At 38.5% G+C, this 23,681-nt stretch overlaps 1 protein-coding gene across 5 annotated transcripts in view; it reads left to right on the top strand.

Annotated features, from left to right (window-relative positions):
- The window catches only part of PLS1 (plastin 1), a 122,673-nt gene that overhangs the window by 58,809 nt on the left and 40,183 nt on the right, over positions 1-23,681 (top strand). For 4 of the 5 annotated variants that reach the window (XM_055569448.1, XM_055569450.1, XM_055569446.1 and 1 more), the window contains 4 exons: positions 8,814-8,919; positions 14,948-15,111; positions 16,941-17,070; positions 22,749-22,881. In XM_055569448.1, the coding sequence (XP_055425423.1) occupies positions 8,850-8,919; positions 14,948-15,111; positions 16,941-17,070; positions 22,749-22,881 (497 nt within the window). In that variant the 5' untranslated portion in view covers positions 8,814-8,849. Of the gene's footprint in view, positions 1-3,238; positions 3,259-8,813; positions 8,920-14,947; positions 15,112-16,940; positions 17,071-22,748; positions 22,882-23,681 lie in introns of those variants that run through there. The other variant, XM_055569449.1, reaches the window with a different exon arrangement.

Raw genomic sequence — 23,681 nt, 5'->3', positions numbered from 1 at the left:
AGACCAGAAGGATGCTCAGGGAAAATTTGAATTAGTGTACCCATTACAAATTCTCTCTGTCCAAAGGGCTATCCAGGTTGGTATGTAGAGTCGGAGACTAATATTTAACAAACTCAGTGGTATCCAAATTCACACTTATATTAGTGAGTCGGTGGACTTTCCTATTATCTAAAGAGAGTCTGATTTGAAAAACTGAACAAGTTGATACGGAACATGAATGTTTGCTTTTTACAAAATGAATGATGCAGTGAAATGCAATCAAAAAAGGCAATTGCTGGAAATATTACAGACACATGAAAATATTTTTCCAGATTTCCTTTACACTAGAAAGAAAACTCTTCAATTAATTTATATTTCTTTGCCGTCTACTTTTTCACATAGGGATATATTCCAGTGACCCTGTGATCTTTCAACTATAATGGAGAGGTGAATATAGAATGTAACAGGCAAAGAGGAGGGCTGTGGTGGGAGCTAGGATCACAATTGGTGAAGAAGGGAAGGAGGGGACACCAGCAGAAGGTACTGAAATGCCCTGGCACCTCTGATCCTAGTCACTTCTCTAGAGAGACACCATCAAGGCTTTTATAGTAAAAAAGTCAGGTAGGAAAGAAATATCACATTTCTTTATATTCTATTTTTTGGCCACGTGACTTGGGGGTTCTTAGTTCCCCGGACCAGGGATTGAACCGACACCATCGGCAGCAAGAGTGTGGAGTCCTGACTGCTGGACAGCCAAGGAATTCCCTCTATGTTCTTGAAAGCAACTTTATTTTGACTGTGATGCCTCATCCTGCCTGAATCCCCTCAAGTCTTAGGCACCTGGAATCTGTCCATCAGCCTCTGTTGTCTTGGGATCTTAGAGACGGCAAAGGCTGGGAGGAAGTGCTTCCATCCTTGGTCCTTCATCCTCTGAGGGGGCCTGGGAAACACGCACTGACTCAGCCCGTGGGTCCCTCCAGCAGAGGTTCTGTGGCACTTCGTCCCTTCTCTCTGCCTTCCCCGGGCCTCTTTGCTCACATCCACGGCTTCCCCTCCATTTCCACCAGGATAATCTTTCCTCCTCTTCATCTTCTTCAGAGGTGGTCTTCTCCTGCCGCCCCATTCCCAGCACAACCAGCCTAAGTGAGCCCCGAGAAGGCTTGTACTTCTGTCCAAAGACTGAAGGGACCACAGGTTCCAATCTGCTTTTGCCTTCTGGACTGCCAGAACTCCTAAGACAAGATTTAGTTATTGGTTTTTGAACGGCGTGGGAGAATAAATACAAGTTATATTTCAATAAATTATCCTGCCCCAATATTATTAACTATTTTTATTGCTTATGATTAAAGTATTAAAGAGATTTTTTCCCCAAAAAACCTTCAGGGGCTTTGGGAAATTTTTCCCTTTTCAAAACACATTCTTTTGTTATCTTTATTATTTTTACTGAGTTTAAAAATTAATGAATTATTTAAAACAGACGTTAAAAGTTTACCATAATTGTTTCGAATTTATCATTAAAAAAAAAGATCAGCTCTAGCCCGCAGATGTGTCCCTTACCTCCTTCTCCACATGCATGCGTGTGCCAAGTCGCTTCAGTCATGTCTGACTCTTTTTGACCCTATGGATCGTAGCCCGCCAGGCTCCCCTGTCCTTGGGATTCTCCACACAAGAATACTGGAGTGGGTTGCTCTGCTCTCCTCTGGGGAATCTTCCCAACCCAGGGATCGAATCCACATCTCTTAAGTCTCCTGCATTGGCAGGTGGGTTCTTTGCCACTAGCACTACCTGGGAAGCCCTTCTCCTTAGACAACCTGGGAAGCTCCTTTTCCATAGACAAACACTATTCTTAATTTGTTATGTCTTTCCCGTGTGTTTTTAAGTCTTACTACATGTGTATGGTAGGGTAAATGACACGTAAAGTATTTTGTGTTTTATAATTTACAATAACTGGTATACTGTGTGTATCCTTTTGCACTTTGGTTTTTCCATTTACTATTTTTTTTTTAAGAAGCAGGTAGATGTAGTTCATTTATCCTACTGTTGTATAAATATTGTGTTGATTAAACAATCATGTATTTACCCATTATTCAACTAAAGAAAACAGGCAGTTGCCCTTAAAATATAAATACGGTTGGAATAATTTAACACCTTGAGGGTTTGTCAGTCACTCATACATAAGTGTCAGTTGGTCCTCAACCCTTTCTTCAAAACTACGTGTGTGTGGGAGCTACCTGTGATGCTGGCAGTGAGAGAACAGGGACAGGGACATTAACTGAACTGCATGTAGATTTGAGAGCTTAGGTGAAGAAGCTGATTTGCTTTTTAATCTTTTATTTTGCCTGCCTTCCTTGGGCAGGTTATCTAATCTTAGTAGTCTTCTAATTTACATTTTAAGGGAGGATGTTTGTTCCATCAGTGGAAGAATAGGTAAATGGTGAGTGTATTGTGTGAGGAGAATAGCATAGTTCCAGCCTCATTTGAAAGTTCTTTCTAAGTATTTGCTATCAGTGTTTACAAGACTAGAGAAGGCGGAGTCAGGGAAGAAGGGAATTTTGGAAGATGGACTAGGGGGAAGGCTGCGTGCCCTGAGTCAGTGGCTCCCTCAAGAATTCAGAATCTCAGGTGCCCCAGACCTGGGACTGCAGTGAGAGGAGGGAAAGCAGAAGAGCTGGGAAGCCAGAAAGTACCAGTGAAGACAGCTTTGGTCCCTCACAGTTTGGGCCTTTGAGACTGGTAGAAAGGCATCAAAGTCTTGCTGGTCTCAGAGTTGTTTCTGATGCCTTTTTTTCTGAAACTGTCCAAAGAACTTTAGAACCTGCCAGCCATAAAGAGCTACTTAGGCTAATTTTGGTAAAGCTTTTAGAGGTTCAAGGAAGCTAGAAATTTGAGGGAGGAGAAAAGATCAGATCCAATTTCATCTAAATTAAGAAGTCCATTTTTAGAATATACTGTTAACTTTCCAAATTTATGTTTGGTTGTGTCAGGGTACACTTAAGAATTAAGACAGGGAAGAAAGGTTTTACTTGGTAAAAGAAGGTGTTATTTAAAATTATATGGGCTAAAAAAAGAAAAAAACAGGAGGAAAGAAGAGTTGAAATTACTGAAGATGTATAGGACAGACACATGTCAAAAGCCATGGGAAGATGTACCTGTCTAGAAAATCCAGCATAACCTTCCCTGTTGCTGGGTCTCTGACAGTGATCCTGGCTGTCTCCGGGCTCCTTTTCATAGGACTGACTTTGGAAAGCTGTGCTGTTCTGAGCCATCTCAGGCATCCAGGTAGGTGAGCATCAGTGCCAGGTGTCTGGGTACCGATTAGTAATGTGTGCTTCATTTCTAAAACTGCAGAGTGAATTCTAGTGACTCTGTTTTGGTGTTTCAGGACTGACAAGTTATGTGCTCGATAAGTATGAGTTGACCTAGTTAGAAGTTTTTCCCCAAAACTTTACAAAGAATTTTACAGAGGCTGATTTCTTTTAAAATGCAAATTCTTATTTCACAGGTATATATGCTTCATATGTTACATAAATTATTGTATAATTATTGGACAGTTACATATTTATACATTTTATGGTTTGATATCAGATTATATTGGGGAGACTTCAGAAGGTACTGGCCTAGAGGAAGGAATAAGACACAGTAGGGCTCTGCTACAGCTTGGTTCGGAGCCTTTGAGAGTTCTTCACGTTGGGACACTGAGAAAGTTATTCAATCCTCTGAACCATCCCTTTGTCAATTATAAAATGAGGACAGTACCTGCCTTATGGAGTCATGAGAAAAGAGAATGGACACAAAGCATTTAAGAGAGGGCATTAATCATCTAACTATGGGACTAGTAAGAAAAATAAATATTGGGCTACTAGCTATAGGGTCATTTGGGGTTTTCTTCTAAAATGTTACCTACTACTTTGAAAATTTAATTCTCTTCTGTAAAGTTTTAGGGCCTTTCCTGGTGGCTCAGACAGTAAAGAATTTGCTGGCAGTGTGGGAGACCTGGTTAGATCCTTGGGTTGGGAAGATTCCCTGAGGAGGAAATGGCAACTCACTCCAGTATTCTTGCCTGGAGAATTCCATGGACAGAGGAGCCTGGTGGGCTACAGTCCATGGGGTCGCAAAATTTTAAGAAGTCTGTGCTATCTTATTGTAGCAGAAACATTTTCCCATGGAAAAACATCATAGTAAGCAATTTATTTGGGATCATGTAGTTAGAACAGTTTTTTATACATCAAATTCAACAGCTGTATTTTCTCAGCCAACAGTGAATTACTCCTGATAGGTTTATTGTGCAATATAAAAATGCTTGTTAAGGCACACTAGGTAGTGTTTTAGTTTTTTGCATTGTACTGGATTATCATAATTTTGCAAAAATCTAGAAAAATATTTATACTGTATGCATGAGTCTGCACTTATGAAAGAGGCGATATGTTTTCCATTAACCATTCTACTGCTAAATCTTCATGCCTTTGTAGAAAGCTATAAATTATTTTGCTATTATAATCATAGTATTTTGCCTCTAAGGAAATATGAGGCAAATATTACTTAAAATTTTAACATATAGTATAAGAACTATATATAGTAATCTTATTGTCTATCTATCAGTATTCAATAATGTATACTTTCAGACCACTAGTATTTATTTTATTTGTTTCCATTGTCTTTCCACAATTACTTCTTTTTTAAAAAAATATTTATTTCTGACTGTGCTGGGTCTTAGTTATGGCATGAAAACTGTTAGTTGCAGCATGTATGATCTAGTTCCCTAACCAGGCATCAAACCCAGGTCCCCTGCACTGGGAGTGTGGAGTTTTAGCTACTGGACCATCTGGGAAGTTCCCATCACAATTACTTCTCTTGTTTTTCAGTTATTTTTGATTTTTGCTGCCTTTAGTCTAAAAAAGTGACTAAAAATATGTAATGAAAAATAAGCTCCCTTTTTACTTGGCCTCCAATTTCCCATATCCCCTAGAAAGGCAATCACTATTACCTTTCTTTGTATCCTTCTGGAAATGCTTTTATAAATAATCAACTGATATAGCTCCCCCTCCCCCAGCCATACTGAATTTTCTGCTCCTTGTTTTGTTCTTTTAATAATATATCTTAAAGGGACTTCCTTGGTGGTCCAGTAGTTAAGACCCCATGTCCAATGGAGGGGGCGAAGATGCTATTCCCGGTTAGGGAACTAAGATCTTGCATGTTGCGGCCAAAAAAAAAACAAAACAGAAGAAGAATATATTTTAAAGATTGTTCTGTATCTATTGTTTTTGCTTCATTTAAATACTAAAGGACTTGTGTAATGCTACAAACTTCTTTATACTTATAATATTTGGGTAAATTGCTTTTTCACTAATTTTATGTGCTGGTTCTGCTGGATTATGGGAGAATAAAAATATTTTATGTAATTAACAAGTGACATACATTTAAATAGGCTTGAGCAAAGAATAGAACCCCAGGTGTATTTATCATTTCATAGGCAAGGTCAACACAAGGACCGTTAATTTGCAGCATTTCTGTGGAGTGCAAATGCTAAAATTGGACCACTATTTTTAAAACTTGAGGCAAGGGATAGAAACCATTCTGAATATGGGAAAGGATATGCAGAATGACCAAACCACAGAAACTGGAAGCCAGCCACAACAGAATTAGCATTTTGCAGACTGGGAGGTTATTCTTAAATGTCCTAAAAGGACTGTTTCATCTCTTTCAACCCAAAATAAGTAAACATTCTAAAAGTGAGAATTCAATAAAATGTGAATATGTACTTACTGCTAACATGTAAGAAATTGCATTTACTGCCTTTTTCTTACTCTACAGAACTGAGCTCTTCAGATTTTTTTTAAAAAGTGTAGAATGAAATAGAGGGCAATGGTGTGTATATGTATTTAAAACTAAACAATTTAATTACATATTTAGTTAGAATCAGGCCCCAGAGTAACTGTAAGAAATAGAAATCTGTCATTTTGCAACCTACTGAATGGGAGAACAGATTTCCAAATGATAGGACTGATAAGGGGTTAATATCTAACATATATAAACAGTTCATATAACTTAAGATCAAAAAACCAAACAGCCCAATTAAAAAATGAAGATAAGAACTGAATAGACATTTTTCCAAAGAGGAATTACAGGTGGTCACAGCCACATGAAAAGATGCTCAACGTCACTGATCATCAGGGAAATGAAAATCAAAACCAAATGAGACATCACCTCACACCTGTCAGAATGGCTATCATCAAAATGACCACAAATAACAAATGTTGAAGAGAATGTGGAGAAAAGAGAACCCTTGTACACTGTTGGTGAGAATGTAAATAGTGAAAGTGAAAGTGTTAGTCACTCAGTTATGCTGACTCTGGGACTCCATGGACTATAGCCTGCCAGGCTCCTCTGTCCATGGGATTCTCCAGGCAAGACTACTGGAGTGGGTAACCGTCCCTTTCTCCAGGGAATCTTCCTGACCCAGGGATCAAACCCGGATCTTCCACACTGTGGGCAGATTCTTTACCATCTGAGCCACCAGGGAAGCCCACCATGGACAACAGTAGGGAGGTTTCTCAAAAAACTAAATATAGAACTACCATGCTGCTACTGCTAAGTCACTTCAGTCGTGTCTGACTCTGTGTGACCCCATAGATGGCAGCCCACCAGGCTCCCCCGTCCCTGGGATTCTCCAGGCAAGAACACTGGAGTGGGTTGCCATTTCCTTCTCCAAGAACTACCATAAAACCCCAAAATTCCACACCTGAGTATATAAACAAACCCCCCCCCCCAAAACGCTTTCCGAAAGATACTTATACCTCAATGTTCCTAATAGTTTTATTTGCAGTAGCCAAGATATGGAAGCAACCTAACTGTCCATCAGTAGATGAATGGCTAAAGAAGATGTACATACACATACACACACACAATGGAATACTGCTCAGCTGTAAAAGAGAATAAAGTTTTGCCATATGCAGCAACCTGGATGGACTTGGAAGGCATTATGCTAAGTGAAATAAATCAGAGAAAGACAAATACTGCATGATATCACATACACGTGGGATCTAAAAAAATACAATAAACTAGTGAATATAACCACAACAAAAAAGAAATGGACTCCCAGATTTAGAGAACAAACCAGTGGTTACCAGTGGGGAAAGAGAAGGGTAAGGGGCAACACAGGGATAGGGGATTAAAAGGTATAAACTATTAGGTATAGAGTGACAAGGATTTATTGTACAGCACAGGAAATATAGCCAATATTTTATAATAACTATAATGGAGTATAACCTTTAAAAATTGTGAATCACTATATTGTATACCAACTGTACTTTAACAAAAAAAAATGTCTTTTGAAAGAACAACAAAAGTCCTAAACAACTTGGTTTACAGATCATGAACGACAAATACACTGTACTCTTTAGAAGGATTCACATAATTTAATATGATTTTTAAGTAATCAGTGAAAACTTTAATTCAATTATTTCAAAAAATTATTTGCTTCCCCCCAAATTAGAGGTGTTCAGGTTTGATGTTGAACCTCTTATATAAATATGTGCATAAAAAATTTTTTTCCTACTTAGCTTCAGTTCTTATTTAGTTCATAGCAGCACTTTCTGAAATACACATTAAAGTAATTAGGTGTGTATAAGAGGTATACATAATTTGTATTCACCTTTAGCTTTATATTGAATAGTCAAACCATGAAGTCACTTTAAAAATAGGAGTTGCCTTGTTACATATCAGAAGTATTAAAAATGTAAGTAATTCTTGGGAATTCTCTGGCAGTCCAGTGGTTAGGACTTGGCGCTTTCACGCTGTGGCCTGAGTTCAGTCCCTGGTTGGGGAAATCAGATCACTGCAAGCTATGAGGTGTGGCCTCCCCCAAAAAGTCAATAATTCCTCCTTGAGATATTTACTTATAGCAATAAACATGGATATGTACAGAGATTTATCTATAAGGCTGTTCATTGTAGCACTCATTTACAATGCAAAATTGGAAGCAGTGCAAACACTATGAAACAAGGGATTTTCCAAATAAGTTATTATGTGGCCACTAAATATTATATTGATACATATAATATATTAGCACAAAAAATTATACTCACATTTCACGCCCCAATAAAGGTACAGGTGCATTTGAAAAGCAGACCAGAAAGATGTAGATGACAAAAAGTACTAGCTGATATTTCTGGAGAGTAGGATTGTGGATAAGTTACATTTCTGATTTGGGCATTTGTTACCAATTATTTTCTACAATGACTGTTATATACCTGCTTTTCTTACAATCCAGTTTTACATCAGTCTTCTTTTTTCTGGTTTTAGTTTGTTTCTCCTGCTTGGAGTAAGAAAGGCCCCACTAATCTGGGAAAGACCTCGCTCAAGGAAAGGGAGAGGAGGTGGCGGTGGCTGTGGTTGAATAATGTAAAGTTGAACGTTTAAGCCACAAGCTCCATCCCGAAATCATCAGCCTCTCACTTAAATGATTCACGTCCTACAATTTTACTTTTCGACCACATCCTGAGTATTTTTAAATGCTATACTTTTCTCAACTTGAAATGCTTATTTTTCTGAAACAGTGAAGTCAAATAGAAAGGAAAATTATACAAGCCATTGAGAAATGCCTTTGCTTTGGATAAGCACAGGGTGTGAAAAAACCAGTGTTTCTTCCCTGTTATTGTCTGCCTGACCTATGTTGGGAAAGAGTGTTACCAGGGAATCTATTCCTACTTGTTCCTTGTCAGCCTTACCTCTCAGGTGGTTTCTTCCAGATGCTTTACTGCCTGTGTCCTCTGTTCTTGTTTAGATAAATGTTTGCAAAGGGCTCATGTTCTTTTTTCTCACGTTGCTTTTTCCAGATATAAAGACCTGAAGGTAGTCTTTCCTATTCAGAGATGGAGAACAGTACCACTACCATTTCTCGGGAGGAGCTGGAGGAACTACAAGAAGCCTTTAATAAAATAGGTAAGCTTGAGAAAAACTAAATACACAGTTACTATTCTGCTGGATACCAGCCTTCCAGGAATGGAACAATGCCTTCCATTGCTTCTACTGCCCTCTAACCCCCAGATGTATTCCCTTTTTCTTTTGTATCCCATCTGGGTTTCACTGGATTCTTTTCTTTCTTTCTAAAAGATAAACTAAGACTGGCTTGAATTTCTGGGAGAATTGGACTTTGAATTCTCTGATCATTTCTTTGCAGAGAATACTCCAGGTTAATGAATGACAGTGTAACTGAATATGCTTAATGTGATCTCATTACAGAGAAAAAAATATGGAAACACTTCCTTGTGTGTAAACTGAACTCTGGCCTCCGTGTGTTTGTCATGAACAATGACATGTTCTGACTTCATGCAGAGTATTTTAAAACCTCGATATGATTTTTAAAGACTGTATGTCTTATTTTCCTCCTCGCTTGTGCATAATTTTTTTTTAAAGTATTGTTTTTAAAGGCTGCATGCCTTACACTTCTTCTTTCACTTTTATTTATTTATTTATTCTTCTTTCACTTTAAAAGCCATCCAGTGTTTTGTCTCTATGTCATTTTGACAGCTAGGTCTTTTTCTTCCAAAAAACTCCCCCATCCTCTGATGGATCGTGATTCTCCTGCATTTTACTCATAGGAGAACTGTAGGAAACCAAGACAGTGTGAATACCATCTCTTCCTCTACTCTGCAAGTGGTGAAAGATGAGCACAGTAAATAACAGACATAGAAACAGTGACACCCCCAACGTTGTTCCTGCCTCAGTGGGCTCCTGCCTTGGTGCGTTAGAGCACTCCACGAAAAACAGAGTCAGACCAGGGAGGATGGGGTGGTCACAGTTGGTCTGGGGCCTCGACTTCTCTTAAACTTAGTGAATAATGTCTAAAATTAATGTATGAAATGTAGTGCAGAAGTTTTAGAAACTAAGATAAAGGAAGATTTAACCTAAAACAAAAACAAAACAGAACAAAAAAAACCCAAGGCTCTCTCTCTCAAAAAAAAAGCAAAAGTAATGCTTTCAGGAAGCTTATGACTTACAAAACATTGCTATGAAATAAAGTGAATTCTGCACATCTCTGGGTCTTTCCACTTCTCCTTGCTTAGCTGTTTCGAGAGTAACTCAGACCTTGAGAATACAATCCACATGGTGGCCACCTTTGGCTCATAATGAATTCCTTAACCTTGGTCTTTTCTTTATTTTAATGGGTTTCCCCGGTGTCTCAGACAGTAATGCATCTGCCTGCAATGTGGAAGACCTGGGTTCAATCCCTGGGTTGGGACGATCCCCTAGAGAAAAAAATGGCAACCCACTGCAGTATTCTTACCTGGAAAATTCCATGGACTGAGGAGCCTGGTAGGCTCCAGTCCATGAGGTCGCAAAGAGTCGGACACAACTGAGCGACTTCACTTTCACTTTCTTTATTTTGGCAGAGTGCTAGAGCACTGCATGACTATGATGTGGTTTCTAAAACGTTATTGTTAAAAATACATTTTGGGCTTCCCTGGTGGAGCAGTAGTTAGGAATCCGCCTGGCAATATAAGAGACACGGGTTTGATCCCTGATCCAGGAAGATTTCATATACTGGGGAGCAGCTAAGCCCGTGTACCGCAACTACAGTGCTCTAGAGCTTGGGATCCACAACTACTGAGCCCGTGTGCCACGAGTACTGAAGCCCACGCAGCCTAGAGCCCGTTCTCTGCAATTAGAGTGTAGATCCCGCTTACTGCAACTAGAAAAAAAGTCCTGGTAGCAATGAAGATCCATCACAACCAAAAATAAAATAAATCAGTAAAATTAAAAAAAAAATTTATGGAACATTGTATGCAGTGCATAGAGTCATTTCAAGAAAAAGAACTGGGAGCAACGCTGGAATATTCTGCTAATTCGGAGCACTGAAAGAAAGGAAGTAGTGAAAACGTAGCTCCAGAACTTCCCTGGTGGTCCAGTGGTTAGGACTCTGTGCTTCCACTCCAGGGGGCCTACGTTCCATCCTTGGTCAGGGAACTAAATCCTGCATGGTCTGTAGTACAGCCAAAAAACAAAACAAACCCTGCCCCCTCCCCTTATCTCCTAGTTTGGTCGTTTTTGTTATTTTATAGGAGCAGTTTGGCAGCTTGAATAAAAATGCCACCTTGGTCCTAGTAAAATAAATTAGTAGTCTGTTTTCTTTCGCACACCAGCTTTAATCTTTATAACTCATGGATGTATAATCTTGCAATATTTATTTAATGGTATTTTGGATAAATCATTGATGAAACAATTCTGACAGCAAGGCAATTTGCTGTGTGTGAGGGAAGTGCTAACACTAGCAGAATATATACTTCCTTACTTTATTTACAAGATAAATTGCTACTCATGAACTCTGTAACCCTCTACTAATTGGTCCCAAACAGCTTTTCTCAGAGAGGGAGAAACATGCCCATCTAACCTTGCTAGATGGATACTTTTTTTGGGTCTCTAGGGAAAAGTGAGAAGTTAAAATATTTGTCCTGTTTTTCTGCAATTGTGGTAAAATACACATAACATAAAATTTACTATTTTAACCATGTTTTCAAATGTACAGTTTGTCGACTAAAAAAAAATTGCACAATGTGAAAGTTGCAAGTTAAGTTTTACTTGAGGAAAAATGAGGATTGCAGCCCGAGAGACAGCACCACAGGTGGCTCTGAGAAACTGCTCCAAAGAGGCAGTGGGGGAGGTACTGTATGTGATTTTGATGAAGGGAGAGTTCCTTTAATCAAGCAGTTATCTTTACAAAAGATTTTCTGCTAGTCACGAGAAGCTGATGTTACCATGAAAGAATTTAGTGCTTTTCTAAATGTGAAGAGGTGCAAGGATTGGACTTACAAAATCAGTTTCTGAAAATATCTAACTGTTAGGAAGACCTGTGCCACAAGTTTCCTTGGAGCAGCTGCTAAGTCCCTTCAGTCGTGTCTGACTCTGTGCAACCCCATAGACGGCAGCCCAACCAGGCTCCTCCGTCCCTGGGACTCTCCAGGCAAGAACACTGGAGTGGGTTGCCATTTCCTTCTCCAATTCCTTGGAGCAGAGAGTGCCTCATTTCCTTTCATCCTGATCTCCCTTCAGGGTGTGTGGAGACAGGATTCACTCCCCTGTTCAGGCAGATGGCAAATGACCTTGGCAAGCACCAAGTCTACTTGTAGTAGACAAGTTTATTGGCATTAAGTATATTCACCTTGTTACTCAACCTTCACCACCATCTATTTCTAGAACCTATTCATTTTCCCAAACTGAAACTGTACTGTTAAAGACTAACTCCTCAAGAATCCACCTTCCCCCAACCCCCGTCCTCTGGGGCTACAGCCATTCTACTTTCTGCCTGTATGAATTTGGTTACACTAGGTAAACATATATAAGTGGAATCATATAATATTTGTTTTTCTGTGACTGGCTTATTTCATGTAGCATGATGTCTTCAAGGTTCATCTGTGTTGTAGCATGTGTCAGAATTGCCTTACTTTTTAAGATTGAATAACATTTCATTGTTTCTACTAAATTTTGTTTATCCATTCATCTGTTGACAGGCTTCTGAGTTGTTTCTACCTTTTGGCTATTGTGAGTAATGTTGCCATGAACATGGGTATTTCAAATATCTGTTCAAGTCTCTCTCCTCAGTTATTTTTGGCATATACTCAGAAGTGAAATTGCTGAATCATTTACTTTTGTTTAATTTTTTGAGGAACTACCAAATAGTTTTCAATTGTGGTTGTACCATTTTGCATTTCTACCAGCAATGCACAAGGGTTTCAATTTCTTCAAATTATGCCAATGATTATTACTTTCTGTTTTTCTTTGTTTGTTTTTACGATAGCTATTCTCATGAATATAAAATATCTCATTGTGGTTTTGATTTGCATTTCCCTAATGATTAGTGATGTTGAACATCTTTTCATGGGCTTATTGGCTGTTTGTATGTCTTCTTTGGAGAAATGTCTATTCACGTCCTTTGCCCATTTTAAAATCAGGTTGTTCATTGTTTTGTTGCAGATTTGTAGGAAAGTCTTGTTTCTTTATAAACTGTGATTTTATGGCTATTTAACCTAAGCCTTGATTACCTCATCTTTAAAATTAGAATATTATTATTAACTACCTCAAAGTTGTTGTATGGATTTCATTAGACAAGTTCTTTTTTTAAAAAAAGATTATTATTTATTTTTGGTTGTGCTGTGTCTTTGTTGCTGCTTGAGCTCTTCTCTGGTTGTGGCGATTGGGGGATACTCTCGAGTTGCAGTGGTTTCTCTTGTTGCAGAGCACGGGCTCTAGAGCACAGGCTCAGAAGTTGTGCACAGGCTTAGTTGCTCTGCAGCTCCGGGAAGTGGGATCTTCCTGGATCAGGGATTGAACCTGTGTCTCCTGCATTGGCAGGTGGATTCTTTACCACTGAACCACCAGGGGAGCCCTCAAGTTCTTAACAAATCACTTGACCCAGAATATGGGCTCATTAAGTGGTATCTATTATTTCTTGTTACATCATACCCAAACCACAGAGGTTGTAGGGAAGGAGCTGGCATTTAAGCACACAGATGTGTCCATCTTCAGAGCCCAACTCTTAATGTTAGTTTAGTGTGATGGTTAGCACATAACTTTTTCGTGATCTTGTTTAAATACTCCTCGCCACGGTGCTGTCAGGCAGTGAGTCTGCCTCGTCTATTTGTCTATTTCAGAATTATAGGAAGCAATTCTGAACTGGTGATGTACTAAGTAATGAGATTTTACTCTAAATTCAAAGAAAGCAATTATTGCAATATCATGCAATTTAGCTTCCTTTGGAGATCACAGCACTGTTTTGGTTCTTGGTAGATTCTAGTTTAAATTTCCACCATTCTGAACAGTATTAATTCTAAAACTTGTGTTTGAGAGTTTAAAAGAAGTTTCTGTCTTCTCATTCATTCAGTTAATAGTGATGACAGCTCTTTTACTGAGAGGAAAAAGAGACACAGGACACAAAGTAACGACGACCAGATGAGTGAAGAGAGCCAGTACAGGGTGGATCCAGGCAACTAGCCAATTAATCCTAAACCCTGTTGCCAACTCTGGCCACAAGTGTTTAATGTTGCCTTTCTTCTGTGTCAAGAACTGATAATCCAGTCTCTCGGGAAAACCCAGGGAAGATTATATCAGTGATGACATGAAAACGCCCAGAAACCTAGTTCCATAAATTCAAATGTAGGTGTGAAATTATTTCTTGAACACTTTATCTCAAAATGACCTCAAACATGATTCAGCCTACATAATGATATCATAAATACATAATGAAGAAGCAATGAATTATTGACAAGTGAAACAGAACTGCCACCAAGTGAAATGTAGAACAGAAGTGCCTTATGTGTATTTTACATGATGCACGAATTTGGTATGGAAGGTGGGGCCAGCAGATCCATTTGGTTAAGTTCCAGGAAGAAGTCAAAGTCTGGGTGGGTGTTCCTCTATGACTGTTGCTGCTGTATCTCCCTTAGATACCTGAGACCTCCCCGTGCTTAATTCTTTGTAACTTAGTCATGTGCCAGACTTGAGTTTTTCATCTGTCAGTGCAGTGTTCTTATTACACACTTGAAATATATATGCTCGCCCTGAGTCTATGGGTGGGGGGTAAAGTTCATTAAGAATCTGCCCACAGTGCGGGAGACTCGAGTTCGATCCCTGGGTTGAGAACATCCCCTGGAAGGGAATGGCTACCCACTCCAGGAATCTTGCCTGGGAAATCCCATGGACAGAGGAGACTGGGGGCTACAGTCCCTGGGTTCGCAAAGAGTCCTACACGACTGAGAGACTAACACTTTCACTTTCAAAGTTCATGAAATATGAGTTTTTTGATAAAGTATTTAGCTTACCTTGTACAATTTAGATGCAGGAGAAAAGGTTACTGCCACTAATGAAACAAAGCTGGAAGGTTCTGCCTGCCCATGAATCTCCCAAGCAGCCTTCTGAGTGCACATCTGCCACAAAGTACGAGTGAGATCTGATCATTCGTAATTTATCTTTTTAGATATTGACAACAGTGGGTATGTCAGTGACTATGAACTCCAGGACCTGTTTAAGGAAGCAAGCCTTCCTCTGCCTGGCTACAAGGTGCGCGAGATCGTGGAGAAAATTCTAGCAGTTGCTGACAACAACAAAGATAGCAGAATCAGCTTCGAAGAGTTTGTATCGGTAAGAAATCTAAATCCTCTCCTTGGCTACTGGTGGGTTTGCTTTGAGCAGAATTTTAGTAATGTCATTACTTTCTTTGGTTAAATCTGGCTTCAGAAACCAGAAAAAACACTGGTTTTAAAGGATGATGATGGTAACAATAACAGCAATTTCCACAAATAATTCGTAAAACAAAGGAAAAGTTATTCTTAAATTGTTGGATTTGAAGTCAGGTTTAGATAATAATCATTTATCCTGTATTAAAACTATAGTTGAGTTTAAATGGTTATTGGCTGTCTCTGTAAGCAAAGTATTTTCATATCTTAGTACTTGGTCTTGAGAAGTGAAATATTTTTGTAATTGAAATAGCTAAGATTTGGAAGATATAGCTCCTAGAAACTGGTCGTTTTCTTGTGATAAGTTATATATGTTCAGTTTCTGTAAATGCCACCCGGTGAATTTTGATACCAGCTTTGGGTTCATTATTAAACTACCTGGAGACTCAGGGAACTGAACAAGATACAAAATAATATATGACTCCACCAATAAAAGAAAAATAGAACTAAATACTGAGTATCATGTATTTTAAACCTCTCAGGCTGAGAGAGATGACTAAGTTGCCATTGCCAGCTGGCAGTTGATCAAGGGCTGTCACTACCTTCTATCAACAGCACCATGACTGTGATTTTTGTACAAAAATTAACGAAATAGTTTATTTACTAATATAAGTGAACAGATATTTAGGAAAAAGTAATTGTCTGCTTTCATATTCTTTATTTGTTGAGCTCCTTTCATACCAGGAACTCTGGTATTATGAGTAATGTGATGAACAAAAAGAGATGTAGCCCCAGCTTTCATGAAGTTTGTAGGTGGAGGGGAAGGCAGAATATCACAGAGAGGTAAAAGATGACTGATACATGCTCTGACAGAGCGAGACAGGTCACTTGAAAGTTTGTGTAGGAGGAATTGAACTTGGTGGGGAGATGAGAGAACACAGAGATTCAGTGAAATGGAACTGTCTCCAATGCTGTGAAGACGGAATTGCGGTCTGAAGGAAGATGTTAAACAGATAAAAGGAGTGGGTGGGGAAAATAAGTAACTGCAAGACGGGCTGAGGTGATGGCATGTGTAGAGCCTCTGTGGCTTTAGGGATAGTAGATGCTCTCAAGCACTTGGGGAAAAAAGCATCAGTGTGGCTGGAGCTGAGATGTTGAGGGTTAGGAATGTGTTTAGACAAGTGAGTCAGGGTCAGATAATCAGGCCCTTGTAGAATTTTTTGTTTTTATCTAAGAGCAAAAGGAAGCCATTGATGTGGGAGGAATAGAGTATGAACTGACATGATCAGATATGCATTGTTTAAAACTCACTCTGGCTGTTGCATGGAGAACTGATTGAATTCAGTCTAGCCAGGCTCCAGAGTGGCCAGTGACAGGACCTGGCAGAGGGCACTTGTTGAAGCCTGTGTAATTTCCTACAAACGCTGACTCCTTGACTTTAACATATACATTGAAGCTGTTCAGATTGGAAAATACCTTCATTAAGACATTTAAAAATCTTTATCATATACTTAGTTATTCTTTAGTTGTTAGTACAAGAGATCACAGCGAGTCTAGATAAACAATTTCAATGTGTACAATTTGAGCTTAATTATAGGTTGTGGTGCAAACCTTTTTCCATTTCATGTTTTTATAAAATGACATGAGGGTTATCTGCCTACACAAGCAATAAATGCAAGAACAACTGATTTGTATTTATTTTTATGTCATTCCAAATAAATAACTATCTTTTACACAGCAAGGATTTTAATGACTATCTAATCGAGGGTGAATTTTACTTCTCTCCCATTCCAGCTAATGCAAGAGTTAAAAAGCAAAGACATCAGCAAAACATTCAGAAAAATCATTAACAAGAGGGAAGGGATTACTGCTATAGGAGGAACTTCATCCATTTCCAGTGAGGGCACACAGCATTCTTATTCAGGTAACCAACCACCTGCTCCAAATTTAATCTTTCAGTCACTGGTTCATTCAACAAGTCCTGTATTTCACAGGATCTAAGATGCCATTTATTGTAATTTACACCATTGTTTTATATGCCACTGTTTTATAATGAGACTAAATTATAATGTACCATTAGATTTGAAATGTATCATAATTTCAGAAGTGTCAGAATGAAAAATCCTGGAATTATTTAAGATAGGGAACAGTAAGTGAATGTTTACTGTGTGTTAGACACAGTGGACAAGAGATTAGAAACAGCAAAATAGGGGTTTATATTTTCAGCATTGAATGTGTTTAATCATGACCTTGGGATGGATTTTTCATCCTGACTGGTGACATGAGTTTAGTTTAGACCTATAATTTTAGGGATGGTTGGAGAGGTTTATTGGAAGGACTCCCCATTTAGGAGGAGCTGAGATTCCCAATTCATCTTTTATCAGGCAACCCAGTAACTAGTAGAGCACAGCACCTGGTTTGCTTGCTCCGATAGAATCACTGGACCGTTGCCCAGTGGGAGATCCCGAGTCACATGGACTCCGAAGAGGAGACAGCTTGCCCCATGCTAAGGCTGCTTCTCAGGATCAAGATGCCTAAAAACCTTTGGCCCAGTTCTTTTTGTTCATGTTGACATAATTAGAACTATACTCTTGGAATTTTTGATAAAACTCACTTTAAATTTTCCCTCTTTCTTTCTTTGAGATCTGAATCTGTTAATTCTCCTCTTGATTCTCTTGCTTTCTAAATGGATTTTCCTCTAATAATACACTCACACTTCTACTCACTGTATATATTTTCCTAACTTTTTCCCACCAGGGAAGTGCAGTGGTGAAGGCAGTGGTCCATAACTCCTACCTCCTTTTTTTGAAAGGTACTTACTCTTTAGCTCCGTTTCTGCCTGTCCATTCTAATGAAATGGCATCTTCATTTTTTATTAAGGTATAATATGCATTTAGCAAATTGCTGCAATCGTTACGTGTATAATTCAATGAGTTTTCACATGTGTACACATCTTGTAGCTACATTCATGCAGCTGCCCAGTAGATTAACATATAGCATTTTCTTCACCAGGATTATTTCTAGATTATTTAAGTCTAATAATATATAAATTATTATAATACATAAATACAAAAACTGTATGAAAATAAATGTGCACCATTTTGAGCATTTCATATTACAAAGACTTTCTTGCTTAAAGGACTTTAAATAAAGTAAAATCAGATTTTTTCCCTTAAATTGAAGGAAAAAGAGAAAGTGAGGAAAGGGAGGAAGAGAAGAAGCGAGAGGTTCTGGGCTGGTAGAGCTACATGAAAGACAGGAGTAATTTTTCCATTGATTTAAAACATTTCTTTTTGATCTTGTTGGTTCTAGCAGTCATTACTGATTATAAAGGTAACCCAAATGAATGAACCTGTAACCAGTTCATAGATATGGTCATTAAAAATTTTTTAAATACAATTTATTTAAGATAAAAAAAGTTCACCAATTTCTTCCACTCTCCATCACCCCTTGCTTCTTGTAACCACCAGTCTGCTCTCTGTATCTATGAGCTTCAGTTCTGTTTTCCAGATTCTACATTAAAAAAATGAGATTATACATAGCATATACATATAAGTGTATCAGTTCAGTTGCTCAGTTGTGTCCGACTCTTTGCGACCCCATGAATCGCAGCACGCCAGGCCTCCCTGTCCATCACCAACTCCCGGAGTTCACCCAAACTCATGTCCATCGAGTCAGTGATGCCATCCAGCCATCTCATCCTCTGTCGTCCCCTTCTCCTCCTGCCCCCAATCCCTCCCAGCATCAGAGTCTTTTCCAATGAGTCAACTCTTCGTATGAGGTGGCCAAAGAACTGGAGTTTCAGCTTTAGCATCATTCCTTCCAAAGAAATCCCAGGGCTGATCTCCTTCAGAATGGACTGGTTGGATCTCCTTGCAGTCCATATATATATATATAAAACATATATGTATACATAGCATACATATATAAAACATATACATATGTATGTATGCAAAGCATATATATATATATATATAAAGCATTAACATGCCTCATGCCTCTAGCTGTAACTGTCCACTTTTCTGGTGTCTGTCACCATAGTTTTTTTTACTTATTTATTGAGGTATAAGATGCACAGAGTAAAGTGCATACAGTGCCCTATTGTTAAGTATATGTCTTGATGATTTTTTTATATATGAATACACCCACATAACCATTGTTTAGAACCCAACACAGAACATTTAGGGGCTTCCCAGGTACACTAATGGTAAAGAACTTGCCAGCTGATGCAGGAGATGTAAGAGACTTGGATTCAGTCACTGGGTAAGGAAGATCCCCTGGAGAAGGTCAGGGCAACCCACTCCAGTATTCTTGCCTGGAGAATCCCATGGACAGAGGAGCCTGGTGGGCCATAGTCCATAGAGTTGCAGAGTCGGACACAACCAAAGTGATTTTTCACACATGCACAGAACATTTAACTGCTTTTAAGAAAAGGACAACTTTATTGAGACATAATTGAAATATCATGAATCTTTGTAGTTTTTAGTATATTCACAGAGTTGTAGTATATCAGCACCATGTAATTTTAGGACACTTTCATTACCCCAAAGGGAAACCCCATGCTTGTTAGCAATCACTACCCATTTCCCCCTTCCCCCAGTCTTGGGCGACCATTAATCTACTTTTTATTTCCATAGATTTGCCTATTCTGGAAATTTCATAGAGACGGAATTATACAGTAATGACTTTTCACCTGACAGGCTTCTTCCCTAGCAGAATATTTTCAAGGATCATTCATATTGTGGCATGTATTGTACATCATTCTTTTTTATGGCTGAATCATTTCTGTTCTGTTGCTAATATCATGTTTTGTTTATCCTTTCATCTGCTGATAGACACTTGAGTTGTTTCCACTTTTTGGCTATCATGAATAATACTGTGTGAACACTTGTGTCCACATTTTTGTGTGGACATATGCTTTGAATTCTCTAAGGTATATACCCAGGAGTAGTCATTTGTTAACTCTATGTTTAACATTTTAAAGAACTACCAAACTGTTTTCCAAAGTGACCACAGCATTTACATTCCCACAAGCAATGTATGAAAGTCCCAATTTCTTCCCACAACGACATTTGTTATTGTCAATTTTGTTTATTACAACCATCCAGGTGTTGTAAAGTGATATCTCTTTTCTGGTTCCTATCAGTTCAGCTCAGTTCAGTTGCTCAGTCATGTCCGACTCTTTGTGACCCCATGGACTGCAGCACGCCAGGCCTCCCTGTCCGTCTCCAACTACCTGAGTTTACTCAAACTCAAGTCCATTGAGTCAGTGATGCCTTCCAACCATCTCCTCCCCAGTCATCCCCTTCTCCTGCCTTCAGTCTTTCCCAGCATCAGGGTCTTTTCTAATGAGTCAGTTCTTCGCATCAGGTGGCCAAAATATTGGAGTTTTAGCTTCAGCATCAGTCCTTCCAATGAATATTCAGGACTGATTTCCTTTAGGATGGACTGGTTGGATCTCCTTACAGTCCAAGGGACTCTTAAGAGTCTTGTCCAACATCACAGTTCAAGAGCATCAATTCTTCGGTGCTCAGCTTTCTTTATAATCCAACTATAAAGAAATAATAATAAAATAATAATTTCTTTCCCTTTCCCCGCCCATTTTTTCATACCTATTAAAAATATATCTTTTAAATAGTTCCTTCTCCATAAATAGCCTTTTGTTGATCAACCTGATGAGAAATTATTCTTTCTTTAAATTCTTTGAAACATTGCTTGTATCTCTCTTGTGGTATGTTCATTTATTGCATTTCTTCATATATCTGTTTTATTATTACCTTAAAAATTCCTTGATGGGAGTTATAACATCTTCAGTTCAATTCAGTCGCTCAGTCGTGTCTGACTCTTTGTGACCCCATGAATCACAGCACACCAGGCCTCCTTGTCCATCACCAACTCCCAGAGTTCACCCAAACTCACGTGCATCGAGTCGGTGATGCCATCTAGCCATCTTATCCTGTCATCCCCTTCTCCTCCTGTCCCCAATCCCTCCCAGCATCAGGGTCTTTTCCAATGAGTCAACTCTTTGCATGAGGTGGCCAAAGTATTGGAGTTTCAGCCTCACCATCAGTCCTTCCAATGAACACCCAGGACTGGTCTGCTTTAAGATGGACTGATTGGATCTCCTTGCAGTCCAAGGGACTCTCAAGAGTCTTCTCCAACACCACAGTTAAAAGCATCAATTCTTCTGTGCTCAGCTTTCTTCACAGTCCAACTCTCACATCCATACATGACCACTGGAAAAACCATAGCCTTGACTAGATGGACCTTTGTTGGCAAAGTAATGTCTCTGCTTTTCAATATGCTATCTAGGTTGGTCATAACTTTCCTTCCAAGGAGTAAGCGTCTTTTAATTTCATGGCTACAATCACCATCTACAGTGATTTTGGAGCCCCCCAAAATAAAGTCTGACGCTGTTTCCACTGTTTCCCCATCTATTTCCCATGAAGTGATGGGACCAGATGCCATGATCTTCGTTTTCTGAATGTTGAGTTTTAAGTCAACTTTTTCACTCTCCTCTTTCACTTTCATCAAAAGGCTTTTTAGTTCCTCTTCACTTTCTGCCATAAGGGTGGTGTCATCTGCATATCTGAGGTTATTGATATTTCTCCCCGCAGTCTTGATTCCAGCTTGTTCTTCTCTTTAAATCCACTGATTTAAATCCACTGATTTAAAGATAAGTCCCTAAGGAGGTATGTATAGTGAGGCAAGAAGATAAGAAGGCAGATAATGATCTGTACAAAAGTAAATATTTATGTCTTTGTTGGTTGATTGTGATAGATTAAATTTTGAGAGTACCTGCCAAATATGCCTTTAGGAAATTACCTAGTTCTAGGAACTAGGGCAGTAAACAGGAAGTCCAGCTACCCTGTGATGGAAATGAGCATTATTTTCTTTCAGATTTTGTTAAATCAGTTTTGTGCTTACAGAATAATAATAAAACAGTAGAACAATTTTCCTTTAAGTTCCTTCCTACTTTCTTCACTGCATAGCCCACCAATATTTTTCTGCCTAAAGATAAATATTCCCATGCTAGAAGCCACAGCTTGAGAAGTTGAGGATGAAGATGGCTGATAGTCATACTGGTATTTAAATGTGTCAGTTTCCTTATAATAGAAATTCCACAGAAATGGAGCTATTTTATTAATTAAATAACTCAATTAAAATTAGTATTTCTGTTGTAAGTTACAAATCACAACTTTATGAAAAATTTTTTTGTAGGGGAGGTGGAATTGACTGATGTGGTTATTTGTTTCTTACATTTTCCCCTTGGGATGTGTGCGTGTGTGTGCATGAATTGACCTCTGATGTTTGGTTCCTGATCCATTAAGTCTCAGAAGAAATATATGTGAAAAGTTTTAGAATCAAACCAAATATTTATTGTGCTCATTTAAACTATATGCCTTCCTTGTCCCTAATATATTGATGAAAAAGTGGAATAAACTCCTCTTTCTACTTAAACCTAAGCCCTCTTAAACCCTTTAGTGTTTCAGTAGAGTTTTTTAAATTGGCATTTATTATTTTTGAACAGAAATTTTAAAGTATATTTTTGTAGTGCAGTAGGTGAAATGAGGTATGGCAACTAAGATTTTCTGTTTTCAGAGGAAGAAAAAGTGGCTTTTGTTAACTGGATAAACAAAGCCCTGGAGAATGACCCTGACTGTAAGCATCTCATACCGATGAACCCCAATGATGACAGTCTGTTCAAATCACTTGCTGATGGCATCCTTCTTTGGTGAGTTGAGCACTGGGTTAAGGGAGCTGTGTTCTTACTCTCTCCACCGAAGAGCAGTCAATGAAAACTACAATTCAGTGAGTCCACTGTTTTTTGAAATTAGTTAACAAGTAGTACACAGTTCTTGAAGTTTTTATATTGCATAGAAAATTAAGTACAATATGTTTTTCAAGATTTTCCTTCAAATGCAGTCTCTTATTTGGTATCTTTTTCATTTATTTTCTTAATTATGCCAGGAAACCTTTACCTCTCCAATGCACTTAATAATGTTCAAAGGGTTTCTTTTTTCTTTTTTTTTTGGCTGCATGTGGCACGTGGGATCTTAGTTCCCTGACCAGAGACTGAACCTGGGCCACAGCAGTGAAAGCTCTGAGTCCAAACCACTGGACTGCCAGGAAATTCCTCGGAATTTTTTTTTTTCTTCACTTATCAATAAGGGGGTGTTGATCATTGACTAGGACTGAAACATGAGGAACTATAATAGAAATATATACCTCATTTATGCTTACATCAGATTAATATTTTAATTCAATATTGTATTCATGGCTCTTTGCAATCTGTTTCTGCTTACTAGACTGTAAACTCTCTAAAGCCATTATCTTTGCCCTTGGTTATGTGTACTGAAGTCCCAGCATACTTCTTTGTAAAAACGAGATGTCTTTTATTTTTTAAGTTTATAAAAATACAGAAAACGTTCAAAGAAGAAAATAACCACCATGAATATTAACAGCCATAAGAAGCTATTATTGATATTTTGGCACATTTCCTCAGTCTTTTTTCTGTGTGTTTACTTAAAAAGA

This window comes from Bubalus kerabau, chromosome 2 (assembly GCF_029407905.1).
Source record: "Bubalus kerabau isolate K-KA32 ecotype Philippines breed swamp buffalo chromosome 2, PCC_UOA_SB_1v2, whole genome shotgun sequence".
Lineage (NCBI taxonomy): Eukaryota > Metazoa > Chordata > Mammalia > Artiodactyla > Bovidae > Bubalus > Bubalus kerabau.
Note: the sequence above shows the minus strand (reverse complement) of the source record. Positions and strands in the feature narration are given on the sequence as shown.